The sequence below is a fragment of the Ascochyta rabiei genome, chromosome 2, assembly GCF_004011695.2.
Source record: "Ascochyta rabiei chromosome 2, complete sequence".
NCBI lineage: Eukaryota > Fungi > Ascomycota > Dothideomycetes > Pleosporales > Didymellaceae > Ascochyta > Ascochyta rabiei.
The window spans coordinates 1,496,568-1,521,975 of NC_082406.1; the positions used below are offsets into that span (position 1 = coordinate 1,496,568).

Here is a 25,408-nt window from a genome sequence, read left to right on the forward strand (position 1 = left end):
TGCTCAACCTTTATACTTCATTCAGGTACAGTACTGACATGTGATGATGGTTGCCCCTGGAAGTCAGCATTACCAGACGGGCTAGTTAAGTTGTAAAAGCGAGGTGTCACAGGCAGGGCGTACAACATGACTTGGGAGCCATAGAAACGTGGTTGGGAGGCAACAGTCAACCAATCGAATCGATTATCGCCGCTGATCTGTTGACCCGAAATGCTCTGCTCAGCACGCTGACCGTCCAAGGCTTACGTCAGGCCGAGACCTCCATCGGCATGTAAATATGCGTTTTGCATGGGAGCATATATGCTAGAAAGCACGAATATTAATATGTTGTGCTCTTTGCTCAAGAGTGTTGCTAGAAGAATAAGGGCAAGCCTAGCGAGCGCCTTCCCTGTTCCGTGTTCAAGGTGCCGCGGGAGTGCCTCTCCAACCTCATCTTACACACGTGCATACGTATCGCAACAACAACGACAACGCTTGAATTTACAACTAATTTTCCGGTTGATTGGCAGGTAGATACATGTTATCTTTAGCATGGGATTATATACGGAGGATGCGCTGACCGAGCTACAGCAGTAAGGCTAACGAGTGCGGGGTGAGCCATGCTGACGTGATCGACAGGGCTCGAGATGCCACAGATAAAGCTAGACAGAGGGCGAAAGATGGCAAACGGACTGCAGAAGAAATAGAAGCGAAGTGGGTGCACTGTAAAAGGAAACCAACGCAAATGTTGACATCTCAGGCTTCAGCGGCTAAAGCAAGAGCATGATGATTGTAGAGCTGCCCTTACAGTCGCTAGAGCGTACGTGAAGCCGGACGAGTAGCCATCTCTGAATCTTACTCATCAGGCATAGTGTAGAAGAACGCGCATACACAAACTATGCTCAGACGATGTCACGAAGCTTCACCACGGCTTTCCTAAACGCTTTGCCGAGAGAGCTTCGCGACCATGTGTACTCGTACCTGTGGGATGACGAAGACATGATACGTCAAACGAAGCGCTCCATCCGAGAGTATGCTTGGAGCTATAGGATGCCTGAATTCTGCGCTCCACCTTATGTTCAACCGGATCACGTGGGACAAGTTGTTGCAGAGGAGCTTGCCTTAAGCGTCTACAAGAAAGCCTTCAAGACAAGCCTTCACGTTACAATCAGCGCGGGACATATACACAAGTTCCTAGCAGCGAATCCTCTAAGAAGTAACCTCAAACCTGCGGACTGTATAAAAGCACTGGACATTGAATGGTATCCAAACGAGTATTCCGATGAAGACGTTGCGCGGTCATTTCAGGACTTATCAAACTACAGCTTTCCAACCCCCATCCCAGTTAAACTCATACTTGGCAAGGTTCTGGGAGACGCTGGAGGGGTTTTAGAAACTACGACAGTATTGACTCAAGAACTTGGTGTCTTCCGACCTGTATACGAGGCACTAGTGAGCAGGAGTTGTCCGGTAACAATCGAGAGGTTGGGATAAGGCCGATCATGCTGATCAACTCAGCGCACCTCGGCAGCCTTGACTCATACTCAGGGGCTTGCTCGTAGCACTCGGCTCCACGCAGACTCAACCAACCTCCAGATAGGCACTGAATGCGTTTGCAGACCGTACTACTAAGTGTGCCTTGGTGAAGCTGATCCGCAGCGAAGCATGCTCAGGTGCTTCCATGCCGATAACTTTTTTCTTTGTTCAAATGGGATCGCAGCTTGATATCGCTTTCTTTGGACTGTTCATCATGACCGTGGTGCTATCCCGTGAACATGTAGCGTCACAAAGTCAGACTTCTGATAAGGAGAAGATCATGCTGACATCAAATGTCACTTCGACCCTGATCCTTTTTCGATCAAGTTCTCCGAGATAAAAAAATCCAGGCCCGTGCCCGAGACTGTACAATTCTCTTCAGCATCAAAAGCGTAGACACCGCTCTACTTCAAGCATATCGAGACCCGACTTTCAACCTGTAAAGATCCTAATATCTCAAGAAAAGGCCAACACTGGACAGTATACCCGGTGGCAGACTCTAATACAACGGTTCAGTACACACTTAAAGCATTTCCCAACCCAGAAACAGCTCTCGTCAAGACAGTGGACAGGTTGGGCAGGTGGCTTGGCGCTTCTAGCCAGATGGCAACATACCTCGGAAGATAGACCTACAGCGGGACTTTCGACTGAGGAAACAGCCATTGGGAAGACTCTTTTCGGTGGGGCGAGAGTATTGCACGGGAGTCTGCATGTATCGATCGTAATCCCAGCTTGCCTTGGTACTGATAACGTAGGATAGACACTTGCAGTCCCTTCTAATGGTTGTGTTCCTCCATTAGCACTTGACAGAAAAGTGACTGAGACGAATAAGGACCAGAAGTGGTGTGATGATTCGCCTGTATTCTATCTGAACTTTTATTCTAGCTAGCCATGCTTAGTTTGCCCGTACGAGCGGATGCGCCAACACAACAACACTATGCTAAACACAGAAGAACCCGACATACTCCGGTGAAGCTTATGCACTTAGATTCGCTCTACTTCTTGAACACAGTAGCTTCGCTCCACTGGCTCGCAGCCTTGGTCCTGTACTCATCTCTGACCTTCTCATCGCTCTTCCACTCGCCCAGCAAAGCTAATCCCTGCTCAGCTTGCTCAAATGTAGTGTTTGGCAAATCCAGTGTTTTGATGAGGTCCGCCTCGTTTTGACTCTGGGTGCTGTTGTCGAGAAAATAGCGAGTAGTGTAGGCGGCTTGGAGGTGTGATGCACTCTCGGAGTGCTTCTGGATGAAGTCGTTGTTGTACGCCTTCAGGTCAGCATCCGCGGCTGGTGTAGTGAAAGTCTCCTTGACGACCTGAGACACCTCGACTGGAAGATCGGAAACTTTGCTGACTGTCGAAAATTAGCAAGATGGCTAGTATAGACCGTAAAGCTGACTTACGGGCTTGACGGAGGCGCACGCTCTGCTCATGCGCCTTCGGGTTCTCGGCATCTAGCTCGCGTGCTGCTTGCAGACACTTTAGAGCGAGCAGGTACTTGTTGCTTCTTAGGTAAACCTCAAACCCGACGTTTTGCGCTGCAATAATTTGTGTGCTGAGCTCAAGCATCGGCTTCAAGAACCTCTGGGCAGCCTCCAGGGGCTCCTTGGTCTGCATGAGCTTCTCGCCATTAGGATCGGTGTCTTCTTTCTTGGTCTCTCCGTCATCTGCCTTAGCGGTCGCACGGGCGGCAGCGGCCGCTTTCCTGTCAGCCTCCTCCTTTTCCTTCCTCTCTCTCTCTTTCTTTGCTTTCTTCTCGGCCTTCTTTCGTTCTGTTGGATCAAGCTTGTCAAGGTCTAGCTGATCAGGATTCGCAAGCTTGGGATCGTCTGCCAGCGTGAGGTAGATTTTGATTGCATTAACAGCCGCTCGTGTGAAGAAGGGGTGGCTGCGCAGACGGTCTTCCCATCTGATCATGTCGATGTATGCGCGAATCTGTCCTTTTCGTAGCGAGAAGCTGTGAAAGTCAAATTGGTCCTCGTGCCAGACGTCGAAGATATCTGCTATCGCAGTGAAGCGCTTGAGGGCCAAGCCGTATTTTTGCTGGCGCGCGTACGCCTCACCGTCTTCAATTAGATACCACATACACTGCATGTCATGTAAATCTCCGAGGGGGCCGCCGACCGCCTCGTTACGTGTAAACTTGCTCATGGTCGCTAGAGCGTTCTCGTTCTCATTGTTGCGAAGTTGGTACTTGGCGCACTTCGTGTTGATGTATCGGTCGCGCTCGTCGAGTTCACGGGCGTGGTTGATTGTCGCAGACGCCTTTTGGACGTCACCAGCATGCTTCTGGATACGTGCCTTGGTCTGATGGTAGTCAACGGACTTGGGGTCCATCTCGATAAGGCGGTCAATGTATTCATTTGCCTTCTTGAGATCGCGGCTCAGCACATAGTTGTAATGCTGAGCTAAGAAGTATAGCACAGACTGCTCGAAGCGACCCGATTTGTCGTCGTTTGTCTCCCCCTTGGCGGAACCGTTTGTCTTCTTGTCCGACTCGTATCCAAGAACCAGCTCTTCGATGATGGCCTTCTTCTCGGAATCGGCGTACAAGGACTTGATGTTGGGGAATGTCGAAGGAACGCCCTTATTCAGCTTCCAGCGAAGGTATGAGTCTGCGGCGGTCTTGAAGGCATCGCCGGACAAGAAGTCGAGAGGGACTCGCCTCGTGGCATCGTTGCGGCTGTTCTTGTCGGCGTATGACTGGTAAAGCTCGGCTAGCTTCTTGATGTCTGCTTCGTTCTCACGGCTCAAGCCAAGCGCCTTTTCCAGACCGTCGAAGTATGCGCGATACTCGCTGTTCCTTTCTAACAACTTGCGGTATGCCTGCTCAGCCTCCTCATTGCGCCCAAGATCGAGCAGGTACCTGGCCTTCAACTCGTATGCAGACGTACGGTCCAAGTTGCTCTTGATGATCTCATCCAAATGCTTCAGCGCGCGCTCAGTATCTCCAGACTCGGCAATAATCGTGTTCTTGTATAGGACAGCTTCTGAGTGTTCCAGATCACCCTTCGGTGGGGTTTGCTTGAGCGTCTCCTCGTAGGTCTTCAAGATGTTTTCGGCCTCGACCAGGTTGCCTGCCAGATGGAAAGCCACAGCCAAAGCAGTCCAGTTCTGCCTCAGCTGCGGGCGCTCCTGCATCATCTTCCGCCTGCTCTCGATGTAGCCATCGTAATCGCGAATCTGGCATTGCAGGAGGGCAAGGTCGCGCAGAATATTCAACGAACCCGGTTCTATCCGCAGCGCAAACTTGTATGCCTTAATTGCCTCTTCGTAGTTCTTGACAGATCGCCATAGCAGACCGTAGACGTGCCAGCAGATGTGCGACTTCATGTCGTTCTTCAGGGCGAGCTTGCAGAGTGTGAAAGCTTCGTCGCCGTGTCCCTGAGAATTGAGGATGAGGGCCTTCATCGCTTGTGTGTCGCCATGGCTGGGGTGCTTCTTCAGGATCTGGTCGGCGGCTTTGATGCCTGGCGGGGTCAGCAGTGCGAGTCGGCGCTGTTGCGAGTGGACGCACCCTTCTTGTGTTGCTTTCCCTCATAGTATTTGACGACAGAGCGAAAGAGCGTCTGCTCCTTGCTGGGCAATGGTTGCGGCATGGTGGCGGCGGGTGTACGTGGTGATTGGTATGGTTTAAGAGCTGCCACACACGAACGTTTCGGTGGAAATCAGGTTTGTCGAGTAGTTATAAGGTTGGGAGTAGTATTGGCGAATGAGGGTACAATGCAAGATCAACAGGAAATCATTGCGCCCGGACAATCATACAAAGCGAAAGTGACAGTCTGATGTCGAGAAGTGCGTTACGTCGTCGATGTGGGGAGCTTCGAATTTCGATGTCGGCCTGCAGTAGCGCCCGCATCGAAGCACGTGCCTTCTACATTCATCAACCCCACCATGTACAAGTCAAGGACTATCAGAACTACGGTGAATATCACAGATTATTATTTTTGGATATTTGTCTATGAAGAGTGATTATAATGCTGAGGTTTCAGTTGGCTTGGTGGTATATACATCTCAATGCACCATATCCTACACTTCGTGTACAAGTTACAACTGGTCCTGGATCACCTGCAACAAAAGTCGTGGTATTCTCACTTTGCCGTACGACCTGACCGTCGCCGCCCATTTGTTTCTTCACTCTTGACGACCTCCTTAGCTTCCGTACTTTCAGCCTTCTTTGCCGAGGTGCCGGCAGTCTTTTTGGCTTTACTAGCAGTGGGAGCCTCCTTAACCTCAATTTCTTCTTCGGGCGATTCGTCCGATTCCTCTCTAACTGCCTTGGCCTTCTTCGGTGGGGCTTTACTAGAAGTCTTCTGCCTTTTTGGAACAGGGGCTTCATCCTCGCCCTCCTCAGACTCGTTCTTGATCTCATAATCAACCTTTTCCCGCTCCCGCTTTGGCTTGTCTGCTGCTGTTGCTGCTTTGGCCTGCTGATTCTCTTCGGCATTTTCGATATCTTTCTTCTTTGTTGCGCTCTTCTTTGGCTTGACCTCCACTTCACTCTCCCCACTCTTGTCGTCAGCGCTTTCGGACACATCACCAGCGACGGCGGCTGTCTTTTTCTGTACGCTAGGTACAACCGCAGACGTGCGTCCACCAACCGTCAAGAACGTGATCTTTGCACCGTTCGGTAGTTTACCGCCGGTTTTCTTGCCCTTGTCCCACCGGTACTTCATTAGCCAATCCTTTGGAAACTTGTCTGACTCAGCGAGTGTTCCAACCGCTGTATCACAGACGTACATGATCGCATCATGAAGCCTTTTGATCTGCTCGTCGCTGAACGTGTTGCTGTATTGCTCGGGGTGGAGTCGTGCCTGATACATTGTCTCGTCCGCGACCCAGTTCCCTATCCCGGATATGTTCGCTTGATCAAGTAGCAGTGCCTTGACCGGTACCTTCTTTCGCCTCAACAACTGCGTCAACCACTCTACGGTAAGCACATCCTTGTCAATGACTGGATCAGGTCCATTCTCTTTCAGCGGACTTGTTTTCCTCATGTCTTCCGCCTCCGCATTGATCAACCTACATCTCCCCAGCCGCCTCGGATCCACAAAAGCAACTTCACATTCTGGTTTCCCCTTCAGACTCAGTACGAATTTCCAATACCTAGGCGGCCAATCTGTCTCTTCCTTTTTCGGCTTGTAATACGCGCTTGTATCGTCATGACTGAATTTGATCCATCCAGTCATACCAAGATGCATGAGTGGGTGCGGTTTGGAGTCCATGATGAGCCAGAAGTATTTGCCTTGTTGGCGGGCATCAAGGATCTTTTTCCCAGTCATTGCAGTCTTGAACGCTGATGCTGATGTGCCAACTTTGCCGAAAAGTAGGTCATCTTCTTCTGCGCGGACAGAGGCGATTGTGCGACCCACTAGGTGCTTTTTAAGGTAATGCACTACGCGTGCTACCTCTGCGATCTATTTGTTGTTAGCCGGGGGTCACAGACTGAGCGTAGATGAGCTTTCGAAGCGTACCTCAGGCATGGCGAGGTTGTTGTCAAGACAAGTATAGTGAACAATACGAAAGATTCTGCGAGGGGTGCGCTGGGACTTCCGCAGTGTAGTAAAATATGTCGGTTTCAATAGTTGCTGATTGATGTTTCGAGAAAGAAGCAATGACGACTTGACTCTAAAGTCATAGCTTTCGCGACGCGCTTTCTCGTCGCGTTCTCACGGCTAGCGCCCACACGACGTCATTGGCCAATTCGACATCAACTTCCATCACCAGCCCCTATCACAATGGCATCTCGAATCCGCCATGTCCTTATTACAGGCGGCAGCCGAGGTATTGGCCTTGCAATCGCACAAGCTCTCGCCAGACAGTCGTATCGCTGCACTCTAATCTCCCGCTCAGAAAAGCATCTCAAAGCCGCCTTGACCACCCTCAGTCCCATCACAGCAACACCACACGGGTATGTCGCAGGATCGATTGCGTCACCAGACTTCTGGACTACCACAAACTTCTCCTCAAACGGGCTCGTCAAAGGAGATGATGCATCCAAGATAGACGTTCTTGTGAACTGCGCGGGCATAACGCAATCCCGTCTCTTCACTACCACGCCTACAGAGGATATCGAATCCATAGTCGAGACAAATCTCACAGCCCTAATGCTCGGCACGCGCTTCTTGCTACGCAACAAATATCTGCACTCGACAACTAGGTCACGCTCTTCTGTGGGGCAAACAGGCCTCACGCCAAGTATCATCAATGTATCAAGCTTACTGGGAGTGAATGGAGGATACGGTGCCGTAGCGTACGCAGCAAGCAAAGCAGGGGTTCTGGGTTTCACCAGGGCGTTGGCAGCAGAGTACATGGGACATGGAGTGAGAGTGAACGCGATTGTGCCAGGGTATGTGGAGAGTGATATGACTAAAGGTACGTTGGCGTATGGTTGCGGGTAAGGTATACAAGATGCTAATAGTCATTCGATCTCAACACGCCGCAGTTGAAGGACAGGATACCACTCAAAAGATTCGGTCAGCCAGAGGAAATTGCACATGCAGTGGTGTTTCTCATAGAAAACCAGTATGCGCATAATTGCGTGTTGAACTTGGACGGAGGCCTATCGGCGGTCTAAATACGCGATAGTGAGAGCAAAAAGGCTTTCTCGAGTTGTCGAGCTCGTGAGAAATCATCGACTGCCTCTCATGATCTATGTGGAAAGCTAAAGCAGATGTGACTCAGGTATACCCGTTCCCCGAAACGCCGCCTGAGATCGCGCCTATGCTGATATAAGTACAGAGGATATCCAGAAGATCAGCGCGTCGATGTGTATGCTATCCTGGAGGCCGATGGTGTATCCGGGTCGATGTAGTCATCGCAAAGGGCGCGTAAGACTTACGAAGGAGCTAGGAGAGATAATCTGGTTAACTCAATCGAGTTCGATGACACCATCGTCCTTCTCGTCCTCGATCACCAATATGTCATCAGCGTCCATGATCTGTTTACCTTCCATGGCCTTGCCCCTCTTCCTGACTAGACTATCCTCAAGACTGGCATCTTCGGCTGTTCGCTTGAGGCTTCCGCTTGTTGTACCATTGGTGGTGCCATTCGTCTTTGCATGCCTGTTCGCTGCAGGTGAAGCAACAGGTACTGCAGCATTAGGTCTTGTTGCAATCTTCGGGTCTGACAACAGGTTGATGGGTTTGTCTGTTGCCGGCAGATCCTTCGCAACAATGGAGAACTGCACGTTGACTTTCTTATCTTCGTCTGCGTCATCAATGACAACAACTGAGCTGTCCGTTGCTAGGCCAAGTTCGGCAAACGTCTTGTCCAGATGAGCGTCCTCGTCAGGGTCGTAAAGCAGGTCGCCATTCTTGGTGATACTGAAATCCTCGCCATAGCCCAACTGCTCTTTCAATACATCGTCTACTAGGTCGCTAAGCTTTGCACGTTCTGTGTCGACGGTCAGGGCAATGTGAGCGACACTGCAGGTCGGGCACTCGGGGTTCGGATTGCGAAGGGACTCAGCGGCGAGAACACGTTCAGTAGTCCTAGTAAGGAAGACCATCTTGGCTTGTCGCTTGAGTTGTTCTGGGTCGGTGTAGCGCAAGATCTTGTAGGCTTGGAGAACACAGAGGCCAGCAGTCATGGCGTTGGTCGTTGCGATCGCAGGAATGATGTTTCCGGCCATTTCTATATTGCCATGTCAGAAACCACATTTACGATCATCTAGATCGGACTTACGCTTGATATCGAATTTTGACCGGGGCTCAATACCGAAGATGGCAGCGCGTAGGTTGGCGCTTGCAACGACGAAGTCCAAGGTGTCTACATCATCCTTGTCGAAGCTCAGGATGGGAGCCGCGTTTCCAACCTCTGCCTGTGCACGTTCTGTCTCCAGACGGTTGCTGAGCCGATGCAGACTGTTCACGAAGATAGCGAAGTTTTCTGCTGTGTTCCATACCCTTTGGTCGTCCTGCATGATCGTTGCTGCCGGGGCCGTAGTCTCCTGCGACAATCTGTCAAAATCCAGTGCGACTGGTGCATTCTTGCCCTTCCACATGTCTTCCATGCTCAGTAAGCGCTCGATATCCTCTTTGAAGACCATCTCGAAGACAGCGCGCGGGAAGCCTTGTGAGCCCATTTGGTCCCGTATGCGCTTCAACTTGGTCGCTTCCTTGCGCAGTTCAGCAATTTCCTCAGCGTTGTTTGCATCTTTCTCCAAACTCTGATCTAGGTCCGGTGCATCATCCTCCGAGATGCCAAACAGCTCGGCAAACAGGTACGACTTGCCCCACACAATGCAATGGATGAGTTGTGAGGGTGTGCTTCGAATCGTGCATGTGGCAAAGACTTTCGGTGTGGCCTTCGGTACGCAGTCGTAGCATTCGGTGTCTCCCTTCTTGATGACCTGCACCTGCCCGTTGAAGCCTGTGGTGCCACTCTCGATCAGCGGTACGTTGGCAGCCAAGCACATCTTGTTGACATGGCGACGTGCATCGAGGTTGTCGAGCGCGTTGAATACGATGTTGAAGGTCTGGAACCATGCAACATTGAATTGCGGGTCCTTGATGTTGTCGTGGTAGGCTTCGATCTTGACGTTGGGATTGAACTGATGCGCCGACTCCTTCGCGACCTGCCATGGTATTAGCGCATGCTCTCTCACCTTGTAAGACACTCCAGGCCATCCATACCAATGCCTTCGACTTCTTTATGTGTTCGTTGCGGAACAGGAATTGTCGATTGAGGTTGCTGAGATCGATGGTGTCCAGGTCGACAATGTGGATCTCACCGAAGCCAGTAAGAACAAGATTCTTGAGCAGCTCGCAGCCAATGCCGCCAGCTCCTACCATGAGCACGCGAGCCTGCGTGCTGTTAGTGACCCAGATAGATTGTGCGATTGGTGTCTCAGCCGTACCTTCTTGACCATGCCGTGCAGCGTGCCGCCGAGGCTCTGCTGCGCATACCTGTCGCGTGCCATTGCGGTGAAGGGGTGTGGTTCGGCGAGTGTGGTGTAGGTGTGCAGGTTGTCACGACATGTGCAAGGAGTAAGAGCCGCCGGCGCGCGGTTAAGTGAAGGCCGCAAGGTGAGAGAGCCTCGACGTCAGTGCTGCGGGTTCTGGCGCTGATCCACTCGCCCCAGAGCCTCAAAGCGTCGCGCTAGTGCTCTTCGCGAGCGCCCCAACGCGTGCGTTGTGGGACCAAGTCTCACCGAGTCACATGCTCGTCCCCGGCTTGAAGGTTACGGCGACTGGGGATTGATTTTTTTGTCTTGAGCACAGGAGCCAAATACCGGCACTGGATGTGGGTCTTGCCTTCAGAACGACCCTGTCTAGCTAGTGCAGCAACGGATTCATTTTTGGCCACCAGCGCCGCCCATCACCATGTCAGACGACGAAGTCGACCACGAACTGCTTGATCTGCTACGCAAACGCTTTGGTATTGGTGTGCAAGATGATGGACCTCCGGAGACCAAGGTGCTCGAGAGCGCCGAGTTCATCTACGACAACAGCATCGATGTGGCCTTGGACATGCGCTCGACAAAAGTAGCTGCGCAGCTGGTTCTCGACGAGATGGAGAAGCGCGAATACAGCACCAAGACCTGGTCATCCCACGCGCTTCATCCCAAAGCCAAAGACGAAAGCACCGTGAATTTCATCTTCACCATGGATCTTCTAAACTTCAGCTTCTGGAGCGAAAAGAAGGAGGAAGAGAGGTTTGCTGTTGAGTACAAGGAGAAGAAATGGACAGGTTACTGGGGGCTCGTCGCTTTGCTGCAGCGAGCGCTGGACGAGGATATCCCAATCACCTCACCCGGGTTCTGGATAGATGAAGAGAAGTGCACGGACGAGTTGCTCAGAAGCGTATTTCGCAGCGTGAACGACGAGCAAGCACCGATGCTGGACCAGAGGATACGTTGCTTGAGAGAAGCTGGGAGGGTGCTGAAGGAGGTATGCTAGTTCCGTACGATCACGCATTGCGATTCGCAGCTGATGACTTACGATTGTAGGAATTCGACGGCAGCGTCGTAATTCTCATAGAAGACGCGAAGAGGTCGGCTGCTGGGTTGGTCAATCTCCTTGCTGAGAAGTTCACCTGTTTCGCAGATGAAGGCACCTTCGAGAGGAAAAAAGTTCGCTTCCTGAAGCGCGCACAGATCTTCGTAGCTGATCTCTGGGCTGCATTCGATGGCGAGGATTATGGGGAATTCAAAGACATTGATAAGATTACCATGTTCGCAGACTACCGCGTACCGCAAATGCTGCAATCTCTTGGTGTGATGTGGTTCTGTCCCTCCCTCGAAGCGAAAATCAGAAGACTAGAAGTCATCGAGAGCGGCCACACATGGGAGATGCAGATACGAGGTATGGTTTTCCACTATGCCGAAAATGTGAGCTGACTGGAGATAGGATGCAGCATATGGGCCGTTGAGCTTCTTCGCCGCGAGATATTGACGATCAAGTCAGACGCGAAGGTCAACGCTATCCTCATCGATTTCTTTCTGTATGACCTGGCGAAGGAGAAGGAAAAGGAAGGGGTTGATGCGATACCCCATCATAGGACGCGAAGTATATGGTATTGAGCAACAAAAGATACAAAGGGTACCATAATCCAAAGACGAAGTGATGTGTAGTGTTCAGTTATCTCCACGTGCAACTCTTCCTGTTGTCGGTCTTTTTGTATTGCACAACAATATCAGGACAGACGAGACGTAAGACTAAGCTCAGGCTCCGTTACTTGATGTACGTTGAGCGTGTTGGCCCCTCTTGTTTCAAGGGCTACAGAGGAAACAACTGACCTACCAATTCGATAGACAGCCATCAATGGTCAACGATAGTCAGTCCGCCGAAGCGGACAATCATGTCTGGGTCGTACATATGTGCAACACACCTCCAGTACGCATTCATGATCTGCCAGTTGGAAGTGATTCCACTCATATTGCTAGGGTCATCGAGCTCCTCTAAGCCCTAGTTGATCTGGGAGCTGGGCTAATCGGCTTCTCCTCCGGACGCTTAAGCAACTCAAGGCAGGCGGGGTCCGTAGGTTTGCTCTTCTTGATAGTGACCGAATCCCTCCATGCTGAAGAAGACTTCAACGTCATTCGGACGCAGGTTCGGCTTGTCGGTATTCCAGTTCATATGCGCGAGGTCGCTTCTGTCAAATCGTTGCTTAGCCACAATGTAGTCGTCCCTCCCATGGTCTTCATGTTCATCGAGAACGCCGTACGGGACTGTTTGACTGAGTCGCGAATTTGAAGCAAGTTCACGAAACGAGGTTTCAGATTCATGGGCAAGGGTAGGAACACGTGCGCTTACACTTAGCTTTGGTCCGCAGCTGATCTGATCGCTAATAGAAACAGGCGTGCTTGTGCTCTTTGCTGCTATATATCCTGGACAGCATTTGCCGCCGGCGTTCCTTACCTGTTGGCTCTGCACGCAAAAGCTTCGCAATCAGGACAAGGGATTACCACTAACTTACCACCAGAGTATAACAGAGTACTCTGACGGAACTGCTAGGGATGTTGGTCAGAGAGTGTGGACCTAGACTATAGACAAGATAGAAACTGCGTGCTGCACTACTATACCTATACTCTTGCGGTCCAACATCTACAATATCTTCCTGTCTTGTAGGTAGTCTGCCGCAAAGACTCAGTCTTGAGAACCTTCTCGCTTTATTCTAATAGCAGTCCCATACAGTTTTACCCTTGCAGGCTATTAATAGTGGTGCTCGTAGTACGTTTTATATGAGACGAGGAGGGCATATGCCTTTCTCATTCCCTGATTATGTAGAGGTCCTAGTCTAGTTCCCCTTTTTCAAGGTGGTAGAGGCAGAGTCTCTAGAAGATTGCAAGAAGATTCTGGAAGCATAGCAGTGTACTCCGTAACAAGCAATGCTCCTAACGCACTTAACAATCCACAGGAAAGAAAATCAAGCACTGCCTGGTTAGTTCAAGGTATGAAGTACTCACATAGGCGTACTCGTTGCGTTGGACAGGTTGTGATGTCTTGTAGGCGCCCAGGTGGAGCTGTTGCGGCGTCAAAGCAATGCAGAGGCACACACAGCCCCGCATCATAAGTCATAGGAATTTATGGCCCTGTTATTTACCATGCTTATTACTTCCGCTCAGGGGTGTGCTGACTTTGCCTCCTCCTGCATGCGCAGCAAACTGCTTATAGTAATTTCTATTGTCGGACCTATTGAGCTACGTCTCAGAGGAGGCGCCTTGTCTCAACGGCGTTGCCTACCTCAGTATAGCACTTAGAGGTAGTGTTCACACACACAAAGCAGGGTACGCATATAGATTCAGATCTGTAGGGGTAGCATGCTACTTCACCTGTTACAACGGAAACGAAGTGGGCCAATAATAATTTACGCGAGGGAAACGTTCGCGAGTCAAGCTGAAGGGTGAATCAATGTAGAATCGCACTTGCTTATGAAGGTCTACGAAGTTGTGGTGAGTACTTCTCAGGTCGAGAAGTCACTTCGTGTATACGGGGGAATACGATCGATCGGCCTCGCCTGCAGTAAGCGGCAGTAGCTGCCCCGGTCCTCTAGCTTGATGTCCTCATCGACCTCAGCTTTTCGGAACTTGTTTCAGGACAAACAGGGAGGCCTTCAGACCTGATCCTACTCTCACAAGTTTTCTGAAGCTGCAGGCTGCTGTCCAATACACGCCAGCTACATTATTCCACAATTGCAAGCGGCTGGGGGGTCTCGTTAAGTACAGGCTGGTCTGCATGATTGACGTGTCCGGCACGCACGAGCAAGTGGAAACACGATCCTTCGTTTACCTCTTAACCCGTCTCTCTAAAACCATCGTTGGGCTTATCGGACAATTCGATGCGATTTCCCACCTTAAAAACGTCGCATTTCGTTTTTGGAATTGGAATGAAGTTCCCACCAATTTAACACTCGCCATTTACCCATCACTCATGCTTGTAATTACAAGCAGTTATCATATCTGGCTAGTACGTCTGCCGCTCTAATTCTGATGTCGCGCTCCATTCGTGGGAAATTAACCGTTGACCTGCCCACGAACCGCGACGTCTTGCTCGAACGCCAACCTGCATGATCTCCCGGGAAACAACCTCACCCACCAAGCTACTCCAAGCTGCCCCAAGCTTTATCCAAGGATGCTTAGAATACTTGGGGCTAGCGCGCGGGGACCCCGCATACACCGATGCGTTGTGGAGATGAACAGCGGCTTGCGATGAAGAATCACGCTCACAGCGGAGAAATTCAACCAACATCACCACAGAGCCAAGAATAGCCAAGACATAGAGGGCTGATGGATGAGGTCAGGGAGGGACTATAAAATGCCGTAGACTCTTGGAAAATGACAGTCAAACAGAAAACATCGGTGATCGAATCTACAGTATGAGATCAATTTCAGTCTTTCTCGCCCTCGTGGCTTCTCTGACATCGGCGTCTGCATTTGCATTCGGCAATGACTTCATTCCGGTTGGTGCTTCCATTGAAGTCGCGCGATCAGATTCGCTTCTGCCCAGGAAGCCTAGACAGAAAGACAATTGGGGCAATGCCGTCGCACACGATCGCAAGAAGATCACCATTCGAGCGTCGAAGAACGAGACAGACGACATCAGTGATGATTTCCTCTGGGCGCTTAAGAAGGCCAACAACGGCGGACTTGTGCACTTGAAGAAGAATCACAAATATGTCATCGGCAAAAAGTTGGACCTTAGCTTCCTCAAAGACGTCTATGTCAACATCAACGGCGAGCTAAAGTATACCAACGACATCAAGTACTGGCAAGCCAACAACTTCTACTACCCGTTCCAGAAGAGCATCACCTTTACAGTCTGGGGTGGCAAGTTTGTCTTCCGGTCTTCCTTCAGCCTACACAAAAGCTAACGACTATTAGAGATGTCAAGATTTACTCTGACTCTGGCTCGGGCGTGATAAATGGTAACGGACAAGCCTGGTGGGATGGCTTCTCAGGCGCTGAAATTCTTGATCCAAACAACAAGTTCTACCGCCCGATCCTCTTCCTCACCGACAACGCAACCAACGTCGAGGTTTCAGGCCTTCACCTCAAAGACTCACCCTGCTGGACCACTTTCCTCGTTCGCACCAAGAACGTCGTCTTCGACAACATCTACATTGACGCCGTATCCACAAATGCCTCCTCACTCCCCAAGAACACCGATGGCTTCGACTCGCTCAACGTCGACGGCCTGACCGTAACAAACACCCGCGTCAACGTAGGCGACGACTGCTTCTCGCCCAAGCCCAACACCACCAACATCTTTGTCAAGAACCTGTGGTGCAATGGCACGCACGGCGTATCCATGGGATCGATCGGCCAGTACCCCGGCGTCAAGGACTACATCAGCAATGCATGGATCGAGAACGTGACGCTGCTGAACGGACAGAACGGCGCGCGCCTCAAGGCCTGGGCAGGCCCGAATGTCGGGTACGGCTACATTGACAACATCACGTACAAGGACATCCACATTGAAAACACTGACGCGCCCGTTGTGCTGGACCAGTGCTACTTCAACATCAACGAGACGACGTGCGCGGCGTACCCGTCCAACGTCAATATTACAAACGTCAACTTCATCAACATCTCTGGCTCGAGCAGCGGTAAGAACGGAAAGGTCGTCGCGGATTTGACATGCAGCCCCGGCGCTACGTGTGATGGTATTCACCTTGAGAACATCAACATTACGAGTCCTGCGGGTTCACCATCGCAGATCGTGTGCGAGAACATCAAGGGAGATATCGGTGTCGACTGTATCCCTGCGAGCGAGGCGGATGACTAGATGTACACAGATGTACAGGTTGATATGTAGTAGAACGGATGAGTGGTATCAAATGCATTACTAAACGCTAAACTATACAAGATCATTTCCTTAACCGTATCTACAGCCTCGCTTCTACATTGGCGTTTACATCTACCTGCTTCCCTTCCCTTCGCCCCTCTGTCTCTGTCTTGGGCTGCAGCGCCTTCTCAAAGATGGCCATGAACTTCTGCACATCCGCGAAAGTGTTGTACAGCGGTGCAGGTGCGACACGAATGATGCCGGGTTTCCTCTTATCGCAGATGACGCTGTTCTTCTCGAGTCCTGCGGCTACGTCCTCCATAAGGTCTTCTTGCAAGAGGACGCTGAGCTGGGCGCCGCGGAAGCGCGGGTCCGTTGGCGAGATGATTTGGAAGGGGAAATCGCCGTCTTTGATGTTTCGGGTGGCAATGGCGGAAAGCAAATGCTCTGCGTATGCGGTCAGGAGGAGGGACTTTGAGCGCAGCTTGGCCATTTCGGTCTTGTTGAAGACGCTCAGGGAGCCGGATAGACATGCCAGGTCGACGATGGAAGGGTTAGAGCACTGGAAGCCCTGCGCGCCGGGTGTGGGCTTGAAGTTGTTGTCCATGAGGAAGCGAGACGACTTGTCGTGACCGTACCACCCTTTCAAACCAACGTTGTGCTCGTTGTTGCCGTGTTTCGCGTGCACAAAGGCGCCTGCTACTGAGCCGGCACCGGCATTCATGTACTTGTAGGTGCACCAACATGCGAAATCAACGTCCCACTCGTGCAGCTTCAATTCAACGTTTCCAGCAGCGTGCGCAAGATCCCAGCCGATGGTAAGGCCGTGCTTGTGCGCGTGAGCGGTGATGGTGGGGATGTCGAGGAGCTGGCCGGAGTAGTACTGGATTCCAGGAAGCATGACTAAGGCGATCTCGTCTGCGTTGTCGGTGATGAGCTTGCAGATGTGCTCAGTGGTCATCAGGTAGCCCTCATCCGGCTCCACGGTCAACATGGACTTCTTGGGGTCGAGACCGTGCCATTCGATTTGCGATTCGATTGCATACCAGTCGCTGGGAAACGGCCGCCATTCGCACATGATCTTGTGCTTCTTCTCCGTGGGTTTGTAAAACGCGGCCATCATCAGGTGAAGGTTGATGGTTAGGGTGTTCATGGCGACGATCTCCGCAGGGGATGCGCCGACGATATCGGCCATCTGTTGTGAGCATTGTGCAGCAAGATCTTGGTAGGGTGGCAATGGCGAGTCCTCGAAGTTTGTGAAGTGACCACCAACAGCAATGGACCCCCAGGTCTTGAGGTATGTGTTCAGATATTCGCCAACGGCCTTAGGCTGAAGACCGAGCGAGTTGCCGCAGAAGTAAATACCCTCATCATCCGCACTGGTAGCTTTCGCTGCAGTCTTCGCATCATCCTTGAGCTGTTTCCGCGCGAGCTGGGCCTTTGTGGGAACAACGAACTCATCTCGGAAGGTCTTCAGAATATCACTGCTGCTATCGAGAGACTGTGCGAACTCGAGCGAGTCGGCGTTAGCTGGCCATTCCGGCTTCTGGCCTTGTCGGAGCTGATTGATAGCGGAAGTTGCGTCCATCTTGATTCCGTACTTGAAGCTGATATGGGTCGCGCGGTGCCGGAAGAGTAATGTGGTATCTGAATGAGCAGACGGTGGAATGATACATTGCCGGTATATATACATTACGTCTCGCAAAATCTATGGCGTTGCTTCCGATGACTGCTTCCGATGTCGAACGTCACCATTGCTAAGGTTCGTCAAGCACCTTCCGCTTTCGGAGAGGATCCGTCGCGCATTCCGTGGAGCTTCCGTTCCGATGTTCCGACGCTGCACCAACGTACCAACGTTAAGCCTTCACTATGCCGTGATCATGAGATTCTTGGATGGTAACAGTAAAGTGGATCCTGTTTTTCACATCATAAAGCGGTGTCAGACACCGTGAGTATCGATGCATTCTCCCAAAAGCCAATTCAGCATTTCATTTTTCACACATCACTCACCATGAGCCCTCACAAAGTCGAAACTCTTCCCTCTGCGGCTGCCCTACCATCATACGGCATTTCCAAAAATGGTTTTTTACCCGCGAAAGCACCGCTGACCTGTCTACCAAACGCCTATTACCAGCCATGGGAAGCTATCATCGAAGTGCTGCCGACCCTTATCGAGACACAACAAATCCGCCAACGAGTAGACGAACTGGCTCTCCTGGACACAACACATCTCCAGACCGAAGCAGAATGGCAAAGAGCATACTCGATACTGGCAGTCATTGCGCAAGGTTACATCTGGCAAGGACCAGAGCCCTCAGAGGTAGGTTAGCGGCAGCTATTTCATCATGGTTACCATTTGCTGACAAGGGCACTAGCACTTACCCTCTGCCATCTCCGTTCCCTTCTTGAAGGCAGCTGAGCGTCTCGAGGTGCATCCGGTAGCGACCTATGCAGCATTGAACCTCTGGAACTGGAGGCCTCTTGAGAAGGGTGCCAACCTTACGCAGCCGGACAACTTGGTCGCGCTCCACACCGCCACAGGATCCGATGACGAGTCGTGGTTCCTCATCATATCAAATGCCATGGAGGCTAGGGCAGGGCCTTTACTACACATCATGCTGGCCGCTATGGAGGCTGTCGACCATGATGATGTTCAAGCGATAGTCTCTGGACTGAGGTATTTCACGGAGAGCATGAAGGATATCGGCAGACTACTCGAGCGCATGGACGAGCGTTGCAACCCGCAGAAGTTCTACTACACCATTCGGCCGCTGTTAGCGGGTAGTATGAACATGGAGGCAGCTGGCCTGCCGAACGGTGTCTTCTACGATGAAGGTAATGGCAAGGGACAATGGAGGAAATACCGCGGCGGTAGCAACGGGCAAAGCTCGCTTCTGCAGTTCTTCGATGCTGCACTTTCAGTCAACCATTCCCGATGTGGTAACTTCCACGCGGAGATGCGCGAATACATGCCCGGTCCACACAAGAGGTTCCTGGACGACGTTGAGTCTATCGCAAACATCCGCAGTTACGTTGACTCGCACCAAGACAACGCCGAACTTCTGGAAGCTTACAATGAGGCTGTTGCAGCCTTGAGCCGCTTCCGAGACATCCATATCGCTCTCGTTACGAGGTACATCATCATTCCTGCTCGTCAAGGAAGACCAGCACACTTTGCGAGCCGCAAGGACATCGCGTCGATGACTACCAAGATGGCGTCAGAGAAGCCATCAACGCAGGAGTTGGTGGGCACTGGCGGGACCAAGCTCATCCCGTTCCTGCGTACGTCAAGGGACGAAACAAACGAGGCTACTGTCTCGTGATTGAACAACAAAGTAGTCCGTCCTAACCTGGGGTTATTCTTCCATGCACAGATGTCGGTGCTGACTTTGGCACTCATTTCTTTATTTAATGGCGTTGTTGATCATTGCATAGCGAAGGGCGTTTTTTTGGACCGGCTCAGAGGAAGCCTCCGCCACTTTGCTGGTCGTACATTGGGAAAAGTGGGATGTCGGCGATGGACCCCCCATCAAATGTATGCGTCCCAGGTTGCAAGAACCCTTGCAAGCCCTGATCGTTCTCGTTCATCCATGGCATTGAGAAGAAGTCCGCATCATAGATAGTCCAGTCAGAAGGAGCGGCAGTGACAGTGTTGTCCTGCTCAAGGACAGAGGAGGCAGAAGACTGCACTGTAGAATGGCGGCGACGATAGACAACATCCGACCGAGGTGTGTTCGTAGCTGGAGGCAGTAATCCGAATAACTGTGAAGAAGCCTGTTTCTGTTGCGAACGCAAATGCTGCTCTCTCTCCCTGATGTGAGCTGTGGTCGTCTGAAGCAAAGATTGTACAGTAAGGGAGTACTGTCGAGCGTGTGGGTCGACTTTGCCAAAGTAGTCTAGACATCGGATTGAAGTGTGGCAGTCGTCTTTGAAGGTGAGCCCTGAGTGACCAAGCACACCAACTGCCAGCACAAGTGAGGTAGTGAAGAGCCACGATCTATCTTGATTAGTCGTGCAACCTGGCATATCAAATTTTAACTTACACAATAAGTGGCATCCTGCGAGGCATTTTGCCAGCATGAATAACTGTTTGCAGTGTATCTACAAAAGATGAAGCGGCGTCGAGTGCGGCGTCAGCATACTTCCGCTTCTCTTCATGCTCGACTTGTGTTCCGCCACCCTTCAGAGAAGCGCCCATGTACTCGTACAGCTCATAGATCAGGAAAGGTCTGGTTAGCAGCATGATGCCATAATAATATGAGCACAGCGTAGAGCAAGCGCCAACAACTGCATTTGGTGAGGAACTGCTTAAGTTCGCCCGGCTGGTAGTTTCGTGCAAGGCCTCAAGCCATGTTGATGCCCAAGCCTTGAGTTGGCGAGAGACATAGTTGGCGATACGCAGTGAGATTCGTTTGCGAGAATATACCTCAACAACCACGCGTTCGATGATCATGAAGATCTGTACGCTTGCGTCCAGTGCCTGTGCTTCCATGTCTTCGCTTACTTCGGTGACACTATACTTGACCGTACAGTCTACATCCGAAGTTGATGGCGGTCGGCCCAGCAAATTACTGATAAGTTGATCGACAACGCGAACACTTTTCCATATGCGGTCCCTTACAACCTTGATCGAGTCTCCAAAAGAAGCATTGACTTCAGTGCGATGTAGGCCAATCGCGTAAGCAGTACGAGCGGCCAAAGCTGGAAGCCGTCAGCATCGTCATGAATCGTTGATCGTCAGGTAACTCACAAAAGTAAAGGTAGGCGCCATTAGGCTGGAACGCCCGAAGCATGTAGATGGCCACAAGCGCAAACCCCTGAACGGTTGAGACATTCATGCTGTTGACCAGATTTTTCAGCAGTATATCTCGGGCATGTGTAAACCAGGCCTCTGCTTTGATGCACTGATTTTCTTGCCCACCAATGGCAAGCACAAGGTAAAAGACTGCGGCGGCCGATTCGTTAGGTTGTGCAATGGAGCCCGTAGCCCACGAGCTCATCTCAATCACAAGCTCATTGTGCTCGAAAAGATCTACCAGGCCACTGACAGCTACAGTGTACTGCTGTACAAGTGGCCGCACTTCGTGCAGAGACACCGATAAAGATTGTTGTTGATCGGCTGGTCCTGGACGAGCGGCTTCAATGATCGAATCGCGAGAAGATTGTGCAGGCAAAGCATCCGCATCGACCGCGGACGCGATCAGATGTCTGACAGTCTGCAGGAAAGACAGTGGCGCGCAATCGCCTACAAATATCACTTTGCCTTGTGCATCACGTAGAATGCGGCCTTCCAAAGGTACAGCTGTATCTTCCGAGTGTTCATCTCTGCTGACGGTGGGTGAGAGCGATACCCCGATCGGCGCGGCGCCCTCGTGACTTCTACGACGGGGCGTCGAATATGCGGTTCTGTGTCCTTCGCTTTGACTAGTCAGCATCAACGTTACCAGCATGCTGTCGTTGTCCGAGAAGACCCTTGGCTATGACAGCTAGTTTCACCATGACTCACGTGTGCGAAGGCGTGGGGCCATTCGGTGTACCCCCAGCAGACCGTGCGCCACGTACTTTTGGGGCTGTAAATGTGCATGTGTCTGCGCGGCCCTTGCGTTGGCAATATGCGCATGGCTGTTCACCATCACATTTGACTTTCCGCTTCTTACAAAGGTCACATGCCGCTGTGACTCGATCGACTCGACGCCGCTTCTCTGGCGGTTCTGTGTGATCAGGAGTCATCTGCAGCGCTGATGGATCCGATACCTAATCCCTCAATTATTTCTGCGTAGGATTGGGTCTTTGATTCAGCTGAGAGGGTAGCTATCGCTGTATGTTCGTCAAGTGCTGCCAAGATCACGTCAGTCTACATCGATGAATCGCCATGTCAAAATGGTCACTGTACCTTTGGTATCGTGTAACGTAAGGGCAACCCCAGATGCGGATGTTGTTGTCGGAAGGAAGTCATTTCAAGCGCTGAAGTTCCGAGACGGGCCAGCTTGGCATTTCTCTCGGACCGCTAGAAAAAGCCGGATATCGGCGCGCAAATCATTGAAGCAGCATTACCTAAGCATTGTAAGTTGCAAGTAGACAGTGCACTTCCAGATGTTTGCATTATGTTAGAAAATCGCTTAGGATTTGCTGTGCAGCTGCAGATTGACTTCTATCATCTGTTCTGTCTGCAACGCAAGAGCAGGTCTCCGCTGTCGGAAGGCACGGCGCCAATACCAATGATGTGGAGACTTGCGCTTAGCGGTGAGGATCGAGTTTGACCGGTGGTTTCCGAGAGTTGATTTGCCGAGGGTGCAACTGAGGTGCTGGAACTTTCACTCGAGCACTTGCTGTTATCGATAGAAATATCATACTTTCCGCATCCGGTAGGTTGGATCCGGGGTTTGTGCTCCGCTGTCAAGTCACCTGCTCCGCCGCAATGGATGAGGAATTACAATTTACCCTATATAGCAAGTTCACCGTGCGTAAACCCTAGTCATATGTCCATCTGTCAACCACTGACGAGCTCTTCGAGGGTTGGAACATAACGGTAAGCATGCAAGGTCGCTACAAGATGTTACGCACGAATAAGGTGGTACTGATGCGGCGTTTGAATTTGGGGTATCGTTGTGTTCTATCTCAGAATCATAAGGTTGTAAAAACGCTGCAAGTTCAGGCGTCGACCTCCGCCCTGAGTCTTCCCCTCGCAATTGCATCACCCAGACCCACGTTCGAAGAGCCACCCATGCTGACATTGAAGCGTCTGCCGCCGTTCAGGTTTGCCTGTACACGCTCCTCCTCTTCAGCATCCTTCTTTGCTTGCTCACGAACACGTTCGGCGCGCTGTTCTTCTGTAGACGAGGCATCTGCTTGCATCTTTGCGAGACGCTCAGCGGCACTTTCCTTCGGTTGCTCTTGGACAGCAGCTGGTGGTGAACGAGCCCTTCGCGGGCGGTCCTGGTTGGAGCTGTGACGGGACTTATCGAAAGGCCTTCCAGGCGGCGTGCGAGAACGGTTGCGCTGATCGTTGCGGTCGTCGCGCTCCTCTCTTCTGCGTGGCGATCTCGACCGCCTGCGATTGTCGTCTCGACGGCTCCTGCGGTATGGGGAACGTGATCGTGAGCGAGATTTTGATCGTCGTCGATGACCGTCTCGGTCGTCTCTGCTGTCCCGATCTCGCCGGCTGTGCTTTCGATCTCTCCTATCTCGATCGTCGCGATCTCTTGAGCGCGAGCGAGAACGGTCACGGCGGCTGCGGTGGTGTCTGCTGCGATCTCCATCGCGATCCCGGTGCTTGCTGTCGCGCGCCTTCTCCTTCGACCGCTTCTCCTCATATTTGGCTTGCTTTTGCGCGTCCTTCATGGCCTTCAGTTGCATCTCCATCTTCTGCTTCTGGATCATAAGGAGTGGGTCCTCGAGGACCTTTTTCTGTGTGTCGCGTGCCGAGTTTGCGTTTGCGTTTCCAAGTGCATCGATGCCGACCGCGGCGCCTTTCTGCAAGTCCTGTGTGTCGTTCGACTTGAGCAGCTGGTCGATTCTGCGCTTGCCGAGCAAGTAGCCCTCGCGCTCTTCGGTGACACCTGTGCCGTCGCCCCCAGGCCCAGAGTACATCCAATCCACGCGCTTTGTGACAGTCCTGCCGCCAGCGGCTTCTTGAAGCTTCTGCAGCTCTTCAAGTGCGCGCTCCTCCTCGCGCTCTTTGCGCAGCTTCTCGATTTGCTTGCGTTCCTCAAGCGCCGACTTCTCTTCTTTCCATACTCGCTCCTGGTTCTTGCGCAGGTGGGGATGCCAGGACTTCTTCAAGTTGAGGTCGCCACCCATGGCTGCGGCCTAATCTTTGACGGTATAGGAGATTGGCGTGTGGTTTCTAGGACCGGACGATAGGAGGATTGTGCTTCGGTGTATTTCGGGCTCGGACTATGCGAAGCCTCGTTTGACGGGTGGTGCTAAGGCGCGAAGGTGTTGTGGTGTGGTGGGTTGTGAGGATAAGAAGGGAAGGCTGGTTCCAAGGTCGACTATAGTACGAATAGGCCCCAGTTGCGCCACGCACTAAAACGGCCCCACTGAAACTTTTGGCTTTCACGAGACAGCAGCGGAAGGAGCAGATGACATACTCCACACAACAGACCTCTGAGCATAGCACTCCAGGCGCAGATCCACAAGGCCAAGTCGGGGTCCCGCATTCCCACACCATGTCAGCACGCAAGCGCAACGAATGGCTCGACGCCGAAGAAAGCGACGACGATGAGCGAGGCTACGAGTCCGTGGAGGAAAGCAGAGCGCACACCCTGCCCTCAGCCAAACGACAAAAGATAAACCACTCGTCCGAAGACGAAGACGAAGACGAAGATGCCGACTTCAACTCAGAGGACGTGGCAGAAGCAGATGACGACAATGAGGATCCCCTTTCCAGCAAAAACGCCGAACTCGCACGTCTCGAGGAGCTCGCCGCAGGCCTGCCCCAAGACCTGAAGCTACAGACCGACAAGCTCGGCGGGAAACCCATCGATCTCAAAACACCCAAAAAGGACAAATCCGGCGTACTCTACGTCTCCCGCGTCCCGCCCTTCATGAAGCCCACGGTCCTGCGCTCCCTCCTCACTCCCTACGGCGCCGTCGGCCGCATCTTCCTCACGCCAGAAGACACAACGTCGCGCCAGCAGCGCATGCGCGGCGGCGGCACACGGCGCAAGCTGTTCCTCGACGGCTGGGTTGAGTTCCTGCACAAAAAGGACGCCAAGTTTGTCGCCGAGAATCTGAATGCGCAGACAATGGGCGGCAAGAAGCGCGGGAGGTGGCACGACGAGGTCTGGAACGTCAAGTACCTGACGGGCGTCAAGTGGGCCCATCTCGTCGAGCAGATCCAGAACGAGAACGCAGAGCGCGCGGCGAGACTGCGGTTCGAGATTCAGCAGAGCAAGAAGGAGAACAAGCGCTTCCTGGAGAACGTGGAGAGGGGGAAGAAGGAGAGCGGTATCGAAGCGACGAGGAAGAGGAGAGGCGACGACGCGGATACGCAAGTGGCGCACACAAGCGGGACGACCGAGAGCAAGCCGAAGAAGGGGAAGAGGAGGCTGGAATTCACGCAGCACGCGGCGACGAGCAAGAGCGACAAGAAGCCTGAGCCGGGCCAAGATGTGCACAGAGTGCTTAGCAAGATCTTCTGAGAGTGTGCGAGGCGCAAATGA

General features: G+C 52.0%; 12 protein-coding genes across 13 annotated transcripts, besides 1 other annotated feature; 6 read left to right on the forward strand and 6 right to left on the reverse strand.

Annotated features, from left to right (window-relative positions):
- Positions 1-888: 888 nt before the first annotated feature.
- Positions 889-1,473, forward strand: EKO05_0001373 (uncharacterized protein; the record flags this gene model as incomplete). The annotated part of the gene is made up of 1 exon (XM_059635657.1): positions 889-1,473. One exon carries the CDS (start codon positions 889-891, stop codon positions 1,471-1,473), a length of 585 nt encoding a protein of 194 aa, XP_059491640.1.
- Positions 1,474-2,510: 1,037 nt separating this feature from the next.
- Positions 2,511-5,111, reverse strand: EKO05_0001374 (uncharacterized protein; the record flags this gene model as incomplete). The annotated part of the gene is made up of 3 exons (XM_038937177.1): positions 2,511-2,866; positions 2,916-4,982; positions 5,030-5,111. The coding sequence occupies 3 exons, from the start codon at positions 5,109-5,111 to the stop codon at positions 2,511-2,513; spliced, it is 2,505 nt and encodes an 834-aa protein (XP_038802131.1).
- Positions 3,234-3,286: a tandem repeat.
- Positions 5,112-5,603: 492 nt separating the features above from the next.
- EKO05_0001375 (uncharacterized protein) lies at positions 5,604-6,995 on the reverse strand (the record flags this gene model as incomplete). The annotated part of the gene is made up of 2 exons (XM_038937451.1): positions 5,604-6,929; positions 6,987-6,995. The coding sequence occupies 2 exons, from the start codon at positions 6,993-6,995 to the stop codon at positions 5,604-5,606; spliced, it is 1,335 nt and encodes a 444-aa protein (XP_038802132.1).
- Positions 6,996-7,250: 255 nt separating this feature from the next.
- Positions 7,251-8,049, forward strand: EKO05_0001376 (3-oxoacyl-[acyl-carrier-protein] reductase; the record flags this gene model as incomplete). Of its 2 annotated transcripts, XM_059635658.1 has the most annotated exons (2): positions 7,251-7,887; positions 7,958-8,049. In XM_059635658.1, the coding sequence occupies 2 exons, from the start codon at positions 7,251-7,253 to the stop codon at positions 8,047-8,049; spliced, it is 729 nt and encodes a 242-aa protein (XP_059491641.1). The 2 variants fall into 2 exon arrangements, with proteins under 2 accessions (XP_059491641.1, XP_038802133.1); XM_038944962.2 differs by having other exon boundaries at positions 7,251-8,049.
- A 334-nt stretch (positions 8,050-8,383) lies between these two features.
- On the reverse strand, positions 8,384-10,435 carry EKO05_0001377 (E1 ubiquitin-activating enzyme; the record flags this gene model as incomplete). Its single annotated transcript, XM_038937434.1, has 4 exons — positions 8,384-9,147; positions 9,199-10,090; positions 10,149-10,319; positions 10,373-10,435. The coding sequence occupies 4 exons, from the start codon at positions 10,433-10,435 to the stop codon at positions 8,384-8,386; spliced, it is 1,890 nt and encodes a 629-aa protein (XP_038802134.1).
- A 403-nt stretch (positions 10,436-10,838) lies between these two features.
- EKO05_0001378 (uncharacterized protein) lies at positions 10,839-12,037 on the forward strand (the record flags this gene model as incomplete). Its single annotated transcript, XM_038937659.1, has 3 exons — positions 10,839-11,405; positions 11,465-11,819; positions 11,865-12,037. 3 exons carry the CDS (start codon positions 10,839-10,841, stop codon positions 12,035-12,037), a joined length of 1,095 nt encoding a protein of 364 aa, XP_038802135.1.
- A 2,795-nt stretch (positions 12,038-14,832) lies between these two features.
- On the forward strand, positions 14,833-16,241 carry EKO05_0001379 (Galacturonan 1,4-alpha-galacturonidase; the record flags this gene model as incomplete). Its single annotated transcript, XM_038937356.1, has 2 exons — positions 14,833-15,287; positions 15,338-16,241. The coding sequence occupies 2 exons, from the start codon at positions 14,833-14,835 to the stop codon at positions 16,239-16,241; spliced, it is 1,359 nt and encodes a 452-aa protein (XP_038802136.1).
- A 100-nt stretch (positions 16,242-16,341) lies between these two features.
- Positions 16,342-17,829, reverse strand: EKO05_0001380 (Kynureninase; the record flags this gene model as incomplete). The annotated part of the gene is made up of 1 exon (XM_038944963.1): positions 16,342-17,829. The coding sequence occupies one exon, from the start codon at positions 17,827-17,829 to the stop codon at positions 16,342-16,344; it is 1,488 nt and encodes a 495-aa protein (XP_038802137.1).
- Positions 17,830-18,252: 423 nt separating this feature from the next.
- EKO05_0001381 (Indoleamine 2,3-dioxygenase) lies at positions 18,253-19,564 on the forward strand (the record flags this gene model as incomplete). Its single annotated transcript, XM_038937355.1, has 2 exons — positions 18,253-18,561; positions 18,617-19,564. The coding sequence occupies 2 exons, from the start codon at positions 18,253-18,255 to the stop codon at positions 19,562-19,564; spliced, it is 1,257 nt and encodes a 418-aa protein (XP_038802138.1).
- A 136-nt stretch (positions 19,565-19,700) lies between these two features.
- Positions 19,701-21,971, reverse strand: EKO05_0001382 (uncharacterized protein; the record flags this gene model as incomplete). Its single annotated transcript, XM_038937641.2, has 4 exons — positions 19,701-20,238; positions 20,285-20,942; positions 20,992-21,659; positions 21,748-21,971. 4 exons carry the CDS (start codon positions 21,969-21,971, stop codon positions 19,701-19,703), a joined length of 2,088 nt encoding a protein of 695 aa, XP_038802139.2.
- Positions 21,972-22,892: 921 nt separating this feature from the next.
- Positions 22,893-24,041, reverse strand: EKO05_0001383 (RNA-splicing factor; the record flags this gene model as incomplete). The annotated part of the gene is made up of 1 exon (XM_038944964.1): positions 22,893-24,041. The coding sequence occupies one exon, from the start codon at positions 24,039-24,041 to the stop codon at positions 22,893-22,895; it is 1,149 nt and encodes a 382-aa protein (XP_038802140.1).
- Positions 24,042-24,412: 371 nt separating this feature from the next.
- EKO05_0001384 (RNA-binding ATPase activator esf2) lies at positions 24,413-25,387 on the forward strand (the record flags this gene model as incomplete). Its single annotated transcript, XM_038944965.1, has 1 exon — positions 24,413-25,387. One exon carries the CDS (start codon positions 24,413-24,415, stop codon positions 25,385-25,387), a length of 975 nt encoding a protein of 324 aa, XP_038802141.1.
- Between the last annotated feature and the right edge of the window lie 21 nt (positions 25,388-25,408).